The sequence below is a fragment of the Taurulus bubalis genome (genome assembly GCF_910589615.1).
Source record: "Taurulus bubalis genome assembly, chromosome: 15".
NCBI classification, from domain to species: Eukaryota; Metazoa; Chordata; class Actinopteri; order Perciformes; family Cottidae; genus Taurulus; species Taurulus bubalis.
The window spans coordinates 14,101,748-14,117,087 of NC_136603.1; the positions used below are offsets into that span (position 1 = coordinate 14,101,748).

At 37.4% G+C, this 15,340-nt stretch overlaps 2 protein-coding genes across 2 annotated transcripts; both read right to left on the reverse strand.

Moving 5' to 3' along the window:
* Nucleotides 1-344: 344 nt before the first annotated feature.
* LOC306747801 (uncharacterized protein) lies at nucleotides 345-14,722 on the reverse strand (the record flags this gene model as incomplete). Its single annotated transcript, XM_079230901.1, has 13 exons — nucleotides 345-501; nucleotides 623-727; nucleotides 820-901; nucleotides 992-1,153; nucleotides 1,863-2,074; nucleotides 2,874-2,946; nucleotides 3,327-3,789; nucleotides 10,425-10,575; nucleotides 10,691-10,795; nucleotides 10,883-10,964; nucleotides 11,045-11,206; nucleotides 11,862-12,073; nucleotides 14,589-14,722. 13 exons carry the CDS (start codon nucleotides 14,720-14,722, stop codon nucleotides 345-347), a joined length of 2,100 nt encoding a protein of 699 aa, XP_079087027.1.
* Nucleotides 7,070-9,481, reverse strand: LOC306748313 (claudin-10-like; the record flags this gene model as incomplete). Its single annotated transcript, XM_079231467.1, has 5 exons — nucleotides 7,070-7,265; nucleotides 7,354-7,461; nucleotides 7,594-7,681; nucleotides 7,773-7,934; nucleotides 9,250-9,481. 5 exons carry the CDS (start codon nucleotides 9,479-9,481, stop codon nucleotides 7,070-7,072), a joined length of 786 nt encoding a protein of 261 aa, XP_079087593.1.
* Nucleotides 14,723-15,340: the final 618 nt, after the last annotated feature.

Genomic DNA, 15,340 nt, shown 5'->3' on the forward strand with positions numbered 1-15,340 from the left:
TTCCTCCCACAGTCCAAAGACATGCAGCTCAGGTTAATTGGACTCTAAATTGCCCGTAGGTGTGAGTGTGAGCATGAATGGTTGTCTGTCTCTATATGTGCCCTGCGATAGACTGGAGACTTGTCCAGGGTGAACCCTGCCTTCGCCCAATGACAGCTGGGTTCGGCTCCAGCGCCCGGCGACCCTAAACAGGATAAGCGGTTCGGATAATGGATGGAACTTTAAATTCAAACCCCTGGAAGAAAATTTTAATATTCTAAACAAATTAATATCAACAAATTGTGCTGCTATTAGACACCAAGTTCCATATAGTGCTATCATTCAGAGCTTTATATTTACATTCATCAAACATATGCATTCTTATCAAAATGCTGCGTCCTGGAGGAGTTACTGTTCTCTGGAGGCGGACTCTGGTTTACAGTCTTTGCCTTCCCTCTCGGGTCGGAGGAGATATGAGAATGTGAGGCATCACTATTGTAGATATATTTTATCTGACTGTGGCTGGAAAAAGACAGAACACAAATTTATCTTCAGAAATCAAACATCTATCTGATTCAATAGAATTGATTCATACATGTATCTTCTGTAAAATATAGACATAGTATATGTAAAGTAAACACACCTTTTGGTGAAAGAATATATGCCGGAGAAGCAGAGCATGCTGCCTCCAATGATACACAGGAAAGAACCTGACCAGCCGATATAGAGAGCAGCTCCCAGTTCATACCTACAGACACAGACCAATACTTCATGATCATTTATTTTTAAACGGTTGAGTCTCATTAATACATTGTGGCTCTTCAGTCAGGCAGTGCTTACTTCATCTCAACAAACGTTGGGTCAAAAAACTCTGTTATTATCCCATGTGCATAGAGGGAGCATGCTGAAAGTGAGCAGAGGCCTGAGAAGAACAAGAAAAGAAAAATGTAATTAATGTAATTAGACATACATATAATTACAGATATTGCAGAGATAATTCCACTGTACTTACCACTCAGAAAGAATTTTACACCTGCAAAGCAGACAATCCTGGCTTTGTTTTTTTCACTTCCTCCAATTTTGGTGCATTTCATTCCAACAAGGGCAAATATAGAACCAAAAAAGCCAAGACAGACAGCTGCAATTATCAATCCCCTGCACACATGAATGTAGCCTGCAAATGTAAAATAGAGGTCAACTTATATGAAATCAAATATTGACCTTGTGGGACCTTGTGGGGAGTGGCCTCTATTCTCTCTATTCTTTGCATTTCCTGTAGTCTCACATCTGAACACCACAAGGTCAATGGGTTAGTGAACTTGTGACCAATTTACACATAGAGCAAGAAAAACAATTTGTCACAAGTAACCCTAATTGTCTGTCTTGGTATGAAATTACCTCATTCAGATGTGATTTTGTGGAAGATATTACCCCCATCCACTTCCTGTTGGAAGTTAACCCCTGAAACTAGTCATCCGTGGGAAAAAAACGCCTGAGGTTCGTAGTAAATATCCGTTATAGCTGTCGATCTCTGGGAACAAAGGCTAAACATTGACACATTTGGAGGTAAATTGTTCCTTGGAAACTTGCTTTAGGCCTTAGGGTAGCTATTAGTCCTGAGTAGCAAATAACTTCAACTTGAATGTTCTTGGAAGAGCTGAACACTTAACAGACGCTTGAAAACTGAAGATAAATCATGGATCTAAATCTAAATATGGACAAGTAGTCTAAAAGAGAAACTCCAACAAGCCTTCAAAGCTTTTACATGTGCATTTTGGCTAAAAAAAAAATTAATTCAACATGATTGACCAAAACCATTAAAAAGTTTAAGAAATAGGCAGTTAATAAACATGCATGCATTAAGAAGGGAACAACGTGCTGACCCTCCAGTGCCAGCATCGAGGGAAAGTCTTTGCAGTCGGAGACTCCAGTTAAATCAGTGACACAGATCTTCCACAGATTGGAAAAGTTGGTAACTGTTGCGGCGACTGCTCCATCAATTGTATATATCTTCCAGTACTCCGTCGGCAAGGTAGAAGACACCAGCACCCACCCTGAAATGGTAAAAATATAGGCCAAGATCTCCAGAAACATTCTGATCATTATGCAGAAAGGACTGTGACGTCCAATTGAGTTGGTGAAATCTGGCTTGTTGAAAATGTAGCAATGCGCTACACTAGTAAGTCCAATGGGTAGGCTGTGATTGATAGAAAATGTGTTGCGGGCTGTTATATTATATAGGGAGGAGTTTGGCACTGAACATCAACAAGTGGCCATTGGCCTTTATAGTATCTTCCACCCTCTTATTCAATACACGTCACTGGGATTCACAGATGGGGGCAGAAACATCTATAAAAGGCATATACAAAATAAATAATAAAAGAGCTCACTAAAAACAAAGTAACAGGTTACAACAGGCTCAATATGATCTTCATTATGGTCATTTACACTACAGTTATAGTCTCATAATATTCATCAGGGTTCTTCATTTTTGTTTTAAAAATTCATATTTTGCTCTGATGAAGGTCCTTTGGATCAAAAGCTCAAATGAAGTGCACACTGCATAGAACCAAGAGTGCGTATATCTCTTTTCTATCAGTTCGGACTTTTTATTATTCAGCAACAGTTAGGATTAAGCCAGGTGGTTTATTTTAGTTGCACTCCTTCAAGTTAAATTGATACAGCAAAAGAAAAATCACAGATTTGTCTGTACAACACAACACCCTTTGCCCTGACATGAAAAAACTCAACACAAACACAACATTTAAAAGGGAAAGAGAATGAAGAAACATCAGGAAGAGAAACAGAAGAGGGAACCCTTTTCCAGGATAGGCAGACATAACATATGTTTTGATCAAATCATTTTGGATTGAAGACTCTGGATCAGAGGAGACCTCGAGCAACTTCCAAGTGCCACCAAGAGCTGAAGGAGCTGTAGTACTGAGCCTCTCAGGTACACTGTAAAACCTGAAAAACCGGAAAAAATGCTTAAATGGAGTACTCCTAACTCAAGTATTTATTGTTAGGTATACTTAAGTATACTTAATACAAATACCTAAGTATACTTAAGTATACCTAACAATAAATACTTGAGTTAGGAGTACTCCATTTAACCCTTAGATGCACGAGTGACTGGACCCTACACTCTTCCATAAGTGGGTCAAAAATGACCCATATTAGAATCTATGTGTTTTTATGCCATTTTTTGTCATTTTGGTTAAGAATAATCACTAATATAATATTTAGTATTATATTTAGGACCACAGAAGAATGATTTCATGTTTGAAATATCTTTATTTTACACTTACTTACTTTTTACTTTATAATTAATTAACTTTAAAATTAACCATAGCGGATGGCTGCCATATGGTCTGTTTCCAGTCGGAAGGCTCTGGTCCTCTTATCATCAAAGCGCATGGTACGGCGAATGTCTTCAAATCTTCCAATAGCCATAGTGGCCTTGTACATGGGATTATGTAGAGGACTCCCAAACAGCTCACAGACTGATACATCCCAGTTCTTCTCACTTCCTGCAAGCAGGGTCAATCCAATGAAGGCTATGAATTCATCTTTGGTGACATTTTTCCATTCTTTTCCTCTAGCTGTTGCTACTCTCCGTCCTTCCAAGTTTGTGCACTTCACCACCTCTTGTATTATATCATCAGTGATAAAGAGCTCCCATGTATCTTTTGGTGAGACAGTGGTGCTAAGCCCTATGCAGGCCCTGACCGACTTCTGAGGATATTGTGGCTCTGTGTTCTGCCCTGGGTGGGAGGTAACTCGTTCCAGTAAGAGCCCTTCCGACTCATTCTGTTGGACATGATTTGGACACTTTCTTCTTCAGAGGACACAGAAGAGGAATCTTCTGAGTCAGATTGATCCTGTTCAGTTGGATTTCCAGGTGGATGACTGCCACTGCCACCTGGACAATAGTCGGGGTCCCCATCATCCGAAATGTCAGACTCGGAGTCCAACCCTGTTACTGCCTCTCCATCATCATCATCATCATCATCATCATCATCATCATCATCATCATCATCATCATCATCATCATCATTCATCAGCATCTGTAGGACCATTTCAGTTGTGTATCTAGCAGCCATGACACCTTGGATGAGGAAACATAAGAGTAATGTTTTCAATAGATCAATATGTAGCTATATAAATAAATACATGCACACACACACTACATATAGTAATGTTCGCTAACTTAGTTAGCTAGTTATAAACTAGGCTAATTTGTTGAGAAATAATAACATACTCTTTCGCACAACAATCATGAATGACACGCGCACACACACATTACATATAGTAATAGTAATGTTAGCTAACTTAGTTATAAAGTAGGCTAATTTGTTGAGAAATAATAAGAACAACTGTCATGAAAGACACACACAACATTATATGAAGATAATACTTACACGTATCAGCTCTTGCTGTGTAAAATAATCTTCCTGAGGGGTGACACTTCTGATATAGTCTGTGTGGTCCACAGTCAAATGTATTCCTGACAGCCACAGTTGATAAGAATCAAACGTTCCCATTGGATTCCATAGAAAATGCATACGGGTCATTTTTGACCCATTTATGGAAGCTTGGGGTAGTAGTACAAAAACTACAATTTCTTAAAATGTATAACAGGCAAGTTAAAAATGTAAATGGAATTATATCAAAAACATGTTTTTTGAGGAATACCAGGAATATGAAATGATAACAATTTTTCATTATGAAGATATTTCAAGAAAACAACCTCATTGGGTCATTTTTGACCCACTTATGCATCTAAGGGTTAAGCATTTTTTGTTTAATGTTTGTATGAACTCAGATGCAATGAATTTATTTGAACCAATATAATTTTTTGACCACAACATTACACATAGGGCATAGCCGTAACAACTGTTGTCGCTCTTCGGCAGGCAGCAACATTTATTTTTCACCGCTGAGGGCGCAGCAGTTAGAAGTACTTACATGTCATGGTTATAACTTTAGTCATGGTTATAACTTTAGTCATGGTTATAACTTTAGTCATGGTTATAACTTTAGTCATGGTTAAAACTTTAGTCATGGTTAAAACTTTATAACAACAATTAATAACTCACAACTAATGCTCTTTAACAGGGTAAAACACCACGACACAACAGTTTGTGACACATAAACAATTTGTAACACTAATAATTGTACATTTATAAAATTACACCGCCAACTCCATGCTGGGTACAGCTCGCCCACTTTGCAACAAGAAGAAACGCCGTCGCAGGAAGAGATAGACCCTTCCGGTCTGCTGGTTACAATAACGGTGTTGAAACTTTTGAAAAATCTAAGCGAAAAAACGCTGAAAAATGTACATTGACACCTATCTTAACGACAGATCAAGGATCAGCTACATTTTCGAACACATCCACTGTCTATAAAATCAATTTAGATCAAATGAGTTAATACAACTTATTGGAATTAATACACATAACTTGAAAGTCTACCAGAAGTTGATCAAACTCCAAATGACTGAGTCATTATGTCTGCAGTTCACTTACGAGTTCATGTTAGTGTATCACTCAAGTAACTACAACTTTCTATGCCATTTAAGTTGGGTTAGCTTACTTCTTTTATTAAGATGAGCTGGTAGGTTTTACAGTTTACCACAGAGACCTGCAAAAAAGACAGACTCAGAGACCATTCACACAGAGAGACAACACATGTGGTAGAAGATGAAGTAGGTGAAGATACTATGCAAGAATTATGATCATTTATTACAGTTTTCAATGAACCAATGCATGTGTTTGAACTGTGGGAGGATACTGGAGCAAATATGAAAAAATGAAAAACTGAGTCTGTTATTCTTATCAGCACATCAAACAATAGCTCCCATTAAACGACTCTCCAAATTGAAGTGCCTTTGTGCAGCTGGGAAATGTCTTTGTCAATTCATCTTGTAAATACAATGAGATAGCATATTTTTATAATGACATAGTGTTTTTTTTTTTTATCTGTCAGCTTCTTCAGCATACATCCTAATGCAATGATAAAACTATTGTCTCTTCCCCACTCTCCCTTTTGATCCATAGGGCTTTGGTGTCAGTGACACAAGATCAGCCATGGCAACACAACTAGCAATTGTTATAGTTTTTTTTTTAACCTTTATTTATAAATTAAACACTGACATTAAATATCCCTTTTGATGGGAGTCCTGGCCAAGACGGCAGCATAAAAGCTCCACACAAGCAGCACACATAACAGACGTAAAAGCTAAACATCAAATAGTTAAAAACAGCATAACAATGTGCCATAAAATAAACAGCAAATTTCATCAACCAATTAATTAGCAGTGTCATTCAGTACAAAGGCATGTCCAGTTAGTGTTCAAATAGTCTTTAATCTGTTTCATCACAGATGCTTATAAAATCACCTAGTTTAAAGTGTCTTTGCAGCTCGCACTAAGATTAGTGTGCAAAAACTTTAAAAACACTTTCACCAAAAGCCATGTGGGCTCCAGAAATTATGTACATAATTTGTCTGCATAATCGTTTGCAGTTACTGATAGTTCAGTAGAAGATATAGTTTAGGCAGCAGTTTGTGTGGTATGGCTTTTACGTAAAAATGTATTAATGTTCCATTTTACATATACGACTAAAAGATGAACAGGATAAGTCAAGAAGGTTGACATAGAGCATGTATTGCTGAAAAGGATCATTTCAGTTAAATACAACTGTCATTTTAAACAGTTGAGATAACATTGTGCTTATTAAGTAATTCCTCAAACAAACTAAATATGCACTTTCTCATTACCATTCAAATTAGCATTTTTACTATGTAAATGTGTAGATATTCCAGCGATGTTATTGATTGTAATGCATGCTTTGGTTAAATCACAACAACAACAACGAGTTGTACAAGACAGTGTATTCTATAGAGAGTATGACTTGTTTTCCAAAAACAAAACTTGACAAGATCATGAAAACAATAACAACAATAACAACAAAATACAATTGTCCATGATGCTCTGAAGAGAAGGCAGAGGGTTTTTCATTCTATCAACAGTATGCAATATGCTGATTGTTAGTGAAACTATACATGAAAAGAGAGCTTTGTGCAACTACACAAATGCATCTCTTTCTGAGATTTTTGTGCGTGTTGTCTGAGAGAGCTTTGAGATCTTGGAGCTGCTGGATGGTTCTGAGCCCCTATAAGATCCGTACTGCCTGGAGGGTCTGTAGTATCCGGTGTACAGGGTTCTGCCTCTGGAGCGTGGGGCCATGTATGTGCCTCCTCCATAGACATATACCGCTTTACTGTAAGACCAAAACATGTCAATGTTCATAATGTGGTATGAACTCAGCAGTGACAGGAAAAAGGGTGAAGATGGATGAATTTCAATACCTTTTAGGGAAAATTACCCGGTAGACGGTCACACCGTAGAACACTCCCCCTAAAAGGATGAAAAAACATCCCACCAATCCTAGAAATATAGGAGGTCCTAGGTCATACCTGGAATTAGTTAAATGTAAGACAAAAAGTCATGATCAATTATATAGTGTAAATACATCAGATTTAGCATTATGTTTTACTGTGGTAGTTTAGATTATATTGTCATGTAGATAAGTGTGACAAAAAAAGTACCGTAAGACTCCTGGCCCGATACTGACAGCAAAGGTTGTTTTGGCAACCCTGTTGATGTACAAGCAGTAGGCAGATATATCTGACACACCTGCATGTAGAGGCTTGGTTGAAATCCAGAAATAATGAGGGCAAAACATTTCTGTCATTTATAGAGACAAACGTGTATGTTGTGTACTCACTGCCAGCAATATGAAATACTGCTCCGGCAAGAAGCAGTTTGTCCTTGGTTTTCTCAGCTCCACCAATATAAGTGCACTCCATCCCAACAAAGCAAAGTACAACAGCAAAAAAACCAAGAGTTAACCCGCACATTAGCAATCCTCGTACTGCCTGGACAAAAGCTGTGGGAAGCAGAAAGAAAGAATTCAGGCAAAGTCTTCAACAGAATAAGTTCAACTTCTAGGAACGCGTTTCATTTTCTTACTCACACCATGTGAGTATGAAATGGAGGATGCCAAAGCTCCTTTCATTCATTAGACAATAATGTGAAACTTTTATAATACAAAGCCCAACTAAACCAAATCATGCTTATGCTTATAAGTTTTTTCAGTTTTCGGATGAATCAGGGTCTGATTTAGCCGTAACTTTTGAAGCAGGGATGATACATTCAAACTTTACCAAAAATGACTATAGTCAGTTAAAACAACTGCTTTCTGATAAGGTTTTTACAATGATTTAAGTTGTACTTACTAATATGAATTGTATTGTGTGCACTCAGCTTAAGCTCTGGAGTAAACTAAATGTCCCTGAGAGCCCTCATCCGTTGCTATGCTTTGCTCCCCTGTTGAACAGGACACTTTTCTTTTCATTCAGAATGTAAAACTTTAATATGCACATACATTGTACCTAAACCATTAGATTGAGTTTATGGAGTAGAAAGTATAATATTTCCTCTTGAAATATGAATTAAAGTGACCCACACATTTACATAAAACAGAATGTTAAATGATAATTCCTTGATTTGGGGATTTTCTGTCAAAGTCAGTATTTATCCAAATGTATGTACAAATGAAGCTCTGCTGTCTAATGTGAGCACAGCATTTATTAGACTACACATTAATGCAATCATCTTAGAGGATTTTATTACAAGTTTGGCCTTCAAAAATGTCTGTAATATCACAATTCAACTTTCCGACAAAACTGAAACAAAGAGATGTTAATTGGATCTTGTTGACCTCCGCACCTTAAAGTAAGTGCATGTGATTTTTTTCTTAACTAAGGCCACTGTGGCCACAAGAAGCATCAATAATGGGATACTATTATATTCTAAAAGGTAGGGTGACTATAGCATAGACAGAGAAGAATCACGAAGTAAGCTAGATGACCCAGTTATTTTATTTACACAGAGTAGCAATATCTAGCTAAAGTTACATAACATTAGCAACCAAACCTACTGGGTCCATGGGTGTATGGAAATTGACAAGGTGGCATTTTATTGTTTTTAATTTCCAAGAAAAACAGGTTATAATATTTTTCTTCTTTCAAAAGTATAGTCTCACTTTAGGCATTGGTGTGAACTAAGTGCCAATGTGGACATTCATCCATAACTGTACCATGCTCTGCCTGTTGATTTACAATATATCTATTAATTCAAAGTGAAAGAGATGGTATTAAAAACACAATTTCTGAGGACTGTACAACATGTGGTGTACTTACGGGTGACAGTCCAAAGCACAGGGAAGTCTCTACAGTTGGTGACGGCTGTGGAGTCGGTGAAACAATCCTTCCATAAATTGGACCAGTACCAGGCCACTCTGATGATAAAGGAGCCTCCTTGTCCTCCTAATTGGGTGATCCGCCAATAGTCCATGGCCATGGTGCACAGCACAAACAGCCATCCCAGTGATGAAATTAAGAAGCCAAGAACTTGGATCAGACTTTTCTTCATTTTTGAAATCACTAAATTAAACCAGGTAGCGTCCACACAGTTGGGTAGAAGCACATAACACAGAAAACGTCTGTTCAGCGGCAAATGAGATGAGAAAGGGGTTTCCTGTTTCTGGATAACATTGTGTCTGTGCCGTGTGCCATTAGTGTTGATGAGGGCTCTGTGCAATTGTATGAAATGTTTACTGTAAACTTGTTGGAGTGTGCCAACCACTTGAGGAAATTCCCTTCAACTCAAGCTACTTTTTTTTAGGTTTAAATAATTTATTTTGCATCTACTCGTATACCAATACTAATGGTAGGAAAGCTTATTCTTGTAACTACCTCTTTGAATATTTTTTTTAATAAAATGGGTGACTCACGGATCTTCTTCAGAGAACATAACAGAGTTCAAAACTGCTGCCCCCTGCAGACATGATGTGATCACAGAAAAGTAGATATCATTTTGATTAAATGAGAAAAATGGTATGCTGAAACTCAATTATATCTTTAATCTATTCTCATATATCTGTTCTCATATTTAGCCACACGTTTTAATAAATGACAAAATCCAGACATTTTCTGACCCTCTTCAAGGTTGATTTTATTACAAAATCATAGGTAATGGTTATATAATGGTTTTAAATATTATGATTACAGAATAACAACATGTGCAGGTTACTTACAGTCAAAGATGTAACCAACAAAGGAAGTGTCTTGTCAAATTGTGCACACTTAATTGCCACAAACAAAATATAAATAGAAAATGATGCAAAAAAATATATATATTAGAGAGGCCCATTTTGGACCATATGTATGTTTTGGATTTATCCCCCGATATCAGAGAGTAAACTGCATCATACAAGTTATATTCAGCCACAACTTATCAACACATTGTACAGTAGCTCTTTTAAGACTCATGATTGGCCTCAACTAAAATGGTTTAATATTCACATTCATCACACATATGCATTCTTATCAAAGTGCTGCGTCCTGGAAGAGTTGCTGTACTCTGGAGGCGGCCTCTGGTTTACAGACGTTGCCTTCCCTCTCGGGTAGGAGGAGATCTGAGAACGTGAGGCAGCACCGTTGTAGATATATTTTGTCTGACCGTGGCTGAAAAGAGACAGAACACATAGTTGTCTTCATGAATTAAATTCTGATTCAACAGAATGTAATTATTTGTGTATCTACTGTATAACGTAAACGTAGTATGTGTTGTTCAAAGCACCTTTTGGTGCAGCAACCTGAGATGGAGAAGCAGAGCATGCTGCCTCCAAGAATACAGAGGATAGACCCTGCCCAGCCGATAAAGAGAGCAGCTCCCAGTTCATACCTACAGACAAAAAGCAATACTTGTTGATGATGATCATTTTTCTGAATAGGTTATAAATACTCTGTGAAACCACGAGACAGTTCTTACTTCTGTGCCATATACATTGGGTCAAAAAACTCTGATGTTATCCGGTGTGCATAGAGGGAGCATGCTGAAAGTGAGCAGAGGCCTGAGAAGAACAAGACAAAAATCAATCAATCAAAATCAATCACACATATAATATTGCAGAGATAATTCCACTGTACTTACCACTAAGAATGAAATTTACACCTGCAAAGCAGGCAATCCTGGCTTTGTTTTGGTCACTTCCTCCAATTTTGGTGCATTTCATTCCAACAAGGGCAAATATAGAACCAAAAAAGCCCAGACAGATAGCTGCAATCATCAATCCCCTGCATGCTTGAATGTAGCCTGCAAATGTAAAATAGAGGTCAATTTATATGGAATCAAAAGAGTGTTATATACTTTCCATTCTGTAGTTTTGCATTCTCTGTTGTTTCACAGCTGCACACCACAAGGTCAATGGGTCAAACAAATTTACACATAGAGCAAGAAAAACTAATTGTTTTCAGACACTTCGTAGTAGTGTCTTGGTATGAAATTACCTCATTCAGATGTGATTTTGTGGTAAATATTACCTTGGAAGTTAACCTCTGAAACTAGTCATCCGTGGGAAAACAACGCCTGAGGTTCGTATTAAATCTCCTTTATAAATCTCAAGTTCTGAGAACAAAGGCTAAACATTGACACATTTGGAGGTAAATGAGTTGTTTCTTGAAAACTTGAATTAGGCCTTAGGGTAGCGATTAGTCCTGAGTAGCAATGAGCTTCAACTTGAATTGTCTTCCAAAGTTTAGACAGAGAAGGAGCTGAACAGACATGGATCTAAATCTAAATATGGACAAGTAGTCTAAAAGAGAAACTCCAACAAGCCTTCAAAGCTTTTACATGTGCATTTTGGCTAAAAAAAAAAATAATTCAACATGATTGACCAAAACCGTTAAAAAGTTTAAGAAATAGGCAGTTAATAAACATGCATGCATTAAGAAGGGAACAACGAGCTGACCCTCCAGTGCCAGCAGCGAGGCAAAGTCTTTGCAGTTGGAGACTCCAGTTGAATCAGTGACGCAGGTCTTCCATAGATTGGACCAGTAGGTAGCTGTGGTGATGACTGTTCCATCAAGTGAAGCTACTTTCCAGTAGTCCGTCGGCAAGGTAGAAGACACCAGCACCCACCCCGAAGTGCTTAACATAAAGGCCAAGATCTCCTGAAACATGCTGCTTGTTCTGCAGAGAGGACTCCTCCACTCTGCTGTGGGACGTCCAATTAGGTTGGTGAGATCTGGAATTGATTAATGGTTGCCTGGCTAGTGAGGCTTGTTGAAAATGTAGCTTTGCGCTACACTAGTAAGTCCAAAGGAAAGGCTGCGATTGATAGTTAATGTGTCGTGGACTGTTATATTCTGTAGGGAGGAGTTTGGCCCTGAACATCAACAGATGGTCATTGGTCTTCATGGCGTCTTCCACCCCCTGAAAAACTGAAAGTTCTGGATGTAGAACATGTCTTGATGACATCAGTTTTGACGTTTAAAATCAAAGCAACTGTAGGCATGCACACATATTACTTTATTGCTCTGTGCTTGTGTGTGCATATTATTTTGAGTGGCCATTGTGATAAGCATGAAGTCTAACACTCAAAGGACTTCAATAACAAGTAAATGTAAAGATACCATAATGGAAAAATACTTTGTTAAAAGTTGATTTTTAAAGTTAAATGTTTACTTAAGTAAAAGTTAATGTACTTCCATATAAACACATAGTATTCATTCTCAGGTGTGTTACATAATGCATGTATTAACCAGTAAAATGTTGTCAGTGTTCTTTCCTACTCAAGGGTAGGTTAAACTAAAATGCATCACAATGCGTGAGCCAAAGTTAAATTGTAAGGTATTCCTGTTATTTTGTCCGCCCACACCACAAACTATGTGAAAAGTAAACCGGCATTTTTTCCGACAACCTCAACAAAAAACAATAACATTACACAGCACAAATGTTGATGTTATTTTGTATGTGTGTATTTTTTCCCACTCTGAACTCAATTTAATTGATTGATTGATTGATTTCATTTATTTTGTGAGCCGAATCTGTCTTGAGAAACCACAGCAAACATTTGAGATAGGATAGAGTGCAGGGAATGTGTCACCTTCGTCCTTTTACCTTGCACTGCCACCTGCATAACAAGACCTAAAGTAGCAGGATTCAAATCACTTATTAACAGCGTGACATTCTCTCTCATACGGCAGCACTGAGAGGAGAAAAGAGAGAAAGTGAAGTCTGATCTAAATAGTTTTCTTGTTCTTGTTATAACTCTAGAAAAGGGAAAAATTATTCTCTAGGATAATTGTTTTATTTGTTGTGGTAGTATTCATTTCAGCAACAAGTGGAACAGGCTGAAGTACACCAAAACCCCATCTTCTACTGTAAATGGCAATTCAATCATTCATGTTTTCTTCCAGGGGACTAGCCATTTCTTGCACCTTGTGTCACATAACTTTCATTTCACATGACAGTTATGTGACATTGCTTTCATGTTTTTCTTTTGGCAAGAAATTTATTTTAATCATCGCTAATCTGCTGTTGGGGAATACATAAATGCTTTTAGTTATATTTAGAGCATGGGATAGTGGTACCACCCAGCCTCGTGTGGCCAAAATTACAATTACAACAACAATATTATCCTGACAAAACAATTCATAATTTTCACAGAAGTCAAAAAAAGTAAGGAACACTGGAACATTTTGTGCATTTCCAAAAATACTTGATGACAAACAAAGAGCAAAATGCATTCAATATAAAACAAATGAAACAAATATACAACATATAATAAGGGTGAAAAGGATTCACACAATTTCATGATTTTAATTTAATGTAGTCTGTTATTTTCTCCCTTACGAGCTCATTACTGCCAACAAAAGGTCTTTTGTTTCCTTCCTCTCTCAAAGCTGTGACTCATACACGCTCAGTTTGATATTTCCAACAAAGGATTACTCATTTGCCACAGTTAACACATACATTATTATTGACAATACTTGTCAAGGTAACATGTAATTTATGATTATATCAGCAATGTAAAAGTTACTATAAAATGTTACCATAGAAACAGGTTGAAATTGAACAAAAGAGTTTTCATTTAAGGAAAAATAGATGACAAAGGCCACAATCTGATTCATAAATTGAAAGTCTGGATCATTTTTAAAACGAAGATAATCTCATTATTTTACTGACAAATAACAAAACACTTTTAGCCTGTATCGTCAAGAGATTAATGATGAACCTCAAGTCAAGATTTATTTGCAAAACAATCATTAAAAAATGTTGTCTTTTACAACATTTTTTACAACTTACCTGGTAACCTTCAATAGTACTTTCAAAGATTTCCTTATGTATCAAACCCATTGAAAAGTGGTAAATAGCATGATAGAAAACAATGTCTGAATATCTGCTATACCTGAAAATATACAGTATGCACAAAATAGGCACTGAATTTACTGAGTTTGAGTTTTGAAATAAATTGGCAGCAGCTTAATCGTTCTTGATACATCACAGATGTATGCTTGTGAAACCAAGGTGATACATTTGTGTCTGTGTGTATATTTAGGCTTCATATTTAGGAACACTTCATGTAAAGCACCTCTGCATTATACATACAATACCTTGCCATATATCAGTACAGTGTGAGAACAGACATATTGCTTAGTGGTCGCGGTGAAACTCTGATCCCAGTGTAGCTTACCTTCCAGCTGAAGGATAGTATGATGTGGTCTGCAATGCAGAGCTCCAATGGCATTTCCAGCACAGTTGTTCCACAGACCCTGGAGCACCCAGGTCGCTGTGATGACTGAGGATGCCCGGCTGGTAGCCTTCCATTCATTGGACACTGTGGCACCAATAGTGGCACCCAACCCGGCCAGGCCACTGACAAAAGCCAGAATCTGCAAGCTTGACATTTGGAGGTTTAAGATATGTATACTGTCTTTTAACAGATTCAAGGAAAAGAGAAGAAATAAAATGGCCCCAGAAAGGCAAATTACACGGCGGACATGTGTTTCATTGTGATGATTTACAGACAGGACATCTTGCCTGCGTCTCTAGTGGTGAGGGATGGACACATGTGTCAGAAGGTAAAATAAAAGGAAGGAAGTATGAGCTGGCAGTTAGTCATTACATTTTGTAAGCAGTTTTTGAAATGTTTAGTCCACAAATAAGGTCAAGTATCATATTAACATTAAAGAAAATAAAGGAGTAATCGGTAATCCTCAACATAAGAAACAGTGTGACAAAGTCCAGTTGGTTAGTCTATTTTTGCACATAATATTTAGCAACTGAATGACCAATGATTACCAGCTCATAGGTGAACATGCTTGTTGTTTTTCACATTCACTTTTCACTTTCCCACTTGAGAAGAGTGTCCTTTTTATCTGATACTATGAACACTAAAAACCTATAAAAGAGAACATGACACCCAAAGCATTAATGCAACTAAGA